This window comes from Ursus maritimus, unplaced genomic scaffold (assembly GCF_017311325.1).
Source record: "Ursus maritimus isolate PB19 unplaced genomic scaffold, ASM1731132v1 scaffold_17, whole genome shotgun sequence".
Taxonomy (NCBI): Eukaryota; Metazoa; Chordata; class Mammalia; order Carnivora; family Ursidae; genus Ursus; species Ursus maritimus.
The window spans coordinates 48,182,613-48,185,089 of NW_024424119.1; the positions used below are offsets into that span (position 1 = coordinate 48,182,613).

At 41.1% G+C, this 2,477-nt stretch overlaps 1 protein-coding gene across 1 annotated transcript; it reads left to right on the plus strand.

The window, feature by feature from the left end:
* The first annotated feature begins 850 nt into the window (after positions 1 to 850).
* On the plus strand, positions 851 to 1,894 carry LOC103670478 (olfactory receptor 1L8-like). Its single transcript, XM_008698932.2, has one exon. It carries the CDS (start codon positions 938 to 940, stop codon positions 1,892 to 1,894), a length of 957 nt encoding a protein of 318 aa, XP_008697154.1. The 5' UTR covers positions 851 to 937.
* Positions 1,895 to 2,477: the final 583 nt, after the last annotated feature.

Consider the following 2,477-nt stretch of genomic DNA (forward strand, 5'->3'; position numbering starts at 1 on the left):
CAATAATATATATTTTTCAACAATATATAACTAAATAAATGAATGGATGCTGGCATGGAAGGACATATGCTTGCTTAATGATTGGGTATCCAAGGTGTGGGAACATGATCTGACTTAGGAAACCAGAGGAAAAATAGGTAAAAAGTAAATATAAGACAAGGATTTATATGGACTGATACTGATAGATTAACATTCACTAAGGAATGTGAGCTTCTAAATAAGTACCTCTAAAGATAAACCAAGTATGACAGTAAAACTTTGTTGACCTGGGTTCATTATTCCTCTGATTCACTTGTTGAGTATTTCATTAAATCCCCTCTTTTGGCAAGGAGGTTCAAAGATAAAGCTTAGCATGGCATAACTGAAAATTTGTTTTGATGCAGAGAGAGAAAAATGAAACCATTTAATCTAAAATAAATTCCCAACCCTACCTTTGTCAGTCTCTATCCTCTTATGTGGTTTATTTTTCTTTATAGAAGGTAGAACTATCTGATGATAGATAGATGATAGATAGATAGATAGATAGATAGATAGATAGATAGATAGATAGATATCCTCCATGCCAGGCTTGTCTCTGCCTTTTGCACAGTGGTGTCCCTACTCCCAGAGAGTATTTTTCACGAAACTATTTTTAAGCTTTAATATTAAGCTGAATTAGTTAAACTCTGTTTCTAAAAGAAAATTCTTCTGGAAGTCCATGCGATCAACACCAGAAGCAAGGGAAGCCAGCAAGCTAAAAAGGGAAGGCACCATCAAGGACCATAAATTTGACAAGTTGTACACATGGTAGCTAATGGGTGGAAAGTAAAGGAATACTTATTGACTTGTTTGTGATTACAGTTGTGAAACAAGTGTGTGTGTGTGTGTGTGTGTGTGTGTGTGTGTGTGTGTGTGTTTTAAATGATAAGATCTTCTCTATTTAGTTGGCTCTGTGACCATGGAAAAAATCAACCAAACCAGTAGTGTCTCCGAGTTCATCCTCCTGGGACTCTCCTCCCGGCCTGAAGACCAGAAGCCACTCTTTATCCTCTTCCTCACCATGTATCTCGTCACCATCATAGGGAACCTACTCATCATCCTGGCCATCCGCTCTGACCCCCAGCTCCAGACCCCCATGTATTTCTTCTTGAGTTTCCTGTCCTTCACTGACATTTGCTTTACAACAACCATTGTCCCCAGGATGCTAATGAACTTCCTGTCAGAGAAGACCATCTCCTATGCTGGGTGTCTGACACAGATGTATTTCACTTATGCTCTGGGCAACACTGACAGTTGCCTTCTGATGGTCATGGCCTTTGACCGCTATGTGGCCATCTGTGACCCCTTCCGCTATGTCACTGCCATGAACCACTGCTGCTGTATCCTGCTGGTGGCCTTCTCCTGCTCATTTTCTCACCTCCACTCACTCCTACATACACTACTACTGAATCGTCTCACTTTCTGTGACTCCAATATTATCCATCATTTCCTCTGTGACATCAACCCTCTGCTCAAATTGTCCTGCTCTTCCACATTTGTCAATGAAATCATGATAATGTCAGAAGGTTCTGTTGTTCTGGTGACCCCCTTTCTGTGCATTACTCTCTCTTACATACGAATTTTCATCACAGTTCTCAAGATCCCCTCAGCTGCTGGGAAACGCAAAGCCTTCTCTACCTGTGGCTCTCACCTCACTGTGGTAACACTCTTTTATGGAAGCATCTTCTATGTCTATTTACAGCCCCTGTCCACCTACACTGTTAGAGATCGTGTGGCAACACTTGCCTACACAGTTTTGTCCTCCATGCTAAATCCTTTTATCTACAGTCTGAGAAATAAAGACATGGAAAAGGGCCTGAGGAAGCTGATGGCCAGAAGAAAGTCCAAGCCAGAACCTCTGGGATCATGTTCATGAGGGTCTCTGCTCCTCTGGACCCTGTTTCTGCTGGTCAGCAGGTATAATCATGTCTGTCATGGATGTTGGGCTGTATCCATGTCTTTACAGTTGCAGCCACCAACCACTGAGACTATTATGATTCAGTAATTGGCTCAAGGTCAACCAAGTTCCTGGGTTCCAATTTTCACATATCTACCTCTCTCTTCTCTTCTCCAGGAAACCACATCTTTCTCATTACCCCAAGTGCTGTTGTAACCTCTGTTTTCCACAAAAATTTGTGGAACTAATTCATATCTATTCAATGACTTTGATTCCCTCAGTATCCTTCTTACTTTAATGAACTTTTGTACTCAGTTTTGCAAGCCTTTTGAAAGTCATTACAGTAATTTAGGAAGAGAAAGAGAGACAGAGATACAGATATTGAGAGTTTCCTAAATTTGAAACTCCCACCAAAGCAAAGACTGTGTCTGGCCTGTCAGTTTATACAGGAATCATGCCTCTTCCTTCTTATCTATCACTGACAGCAGGGTATTCTGGGCTCTGTAGTGAACACAAGCCCAACTCTTAGCCCTGATTAGCTAAGTGACTTAAAAGTTCAACA

Bases quoted from the DNA above. Each gene is read 5' to 3' on its own strand.
- LOC103670478 (XM_008698932.2), top strand. From the start codon at position 938: ATGGAAAAAATCAACCAAACCAGTAGTGTCTCCGAGTTCATCCTCCTG.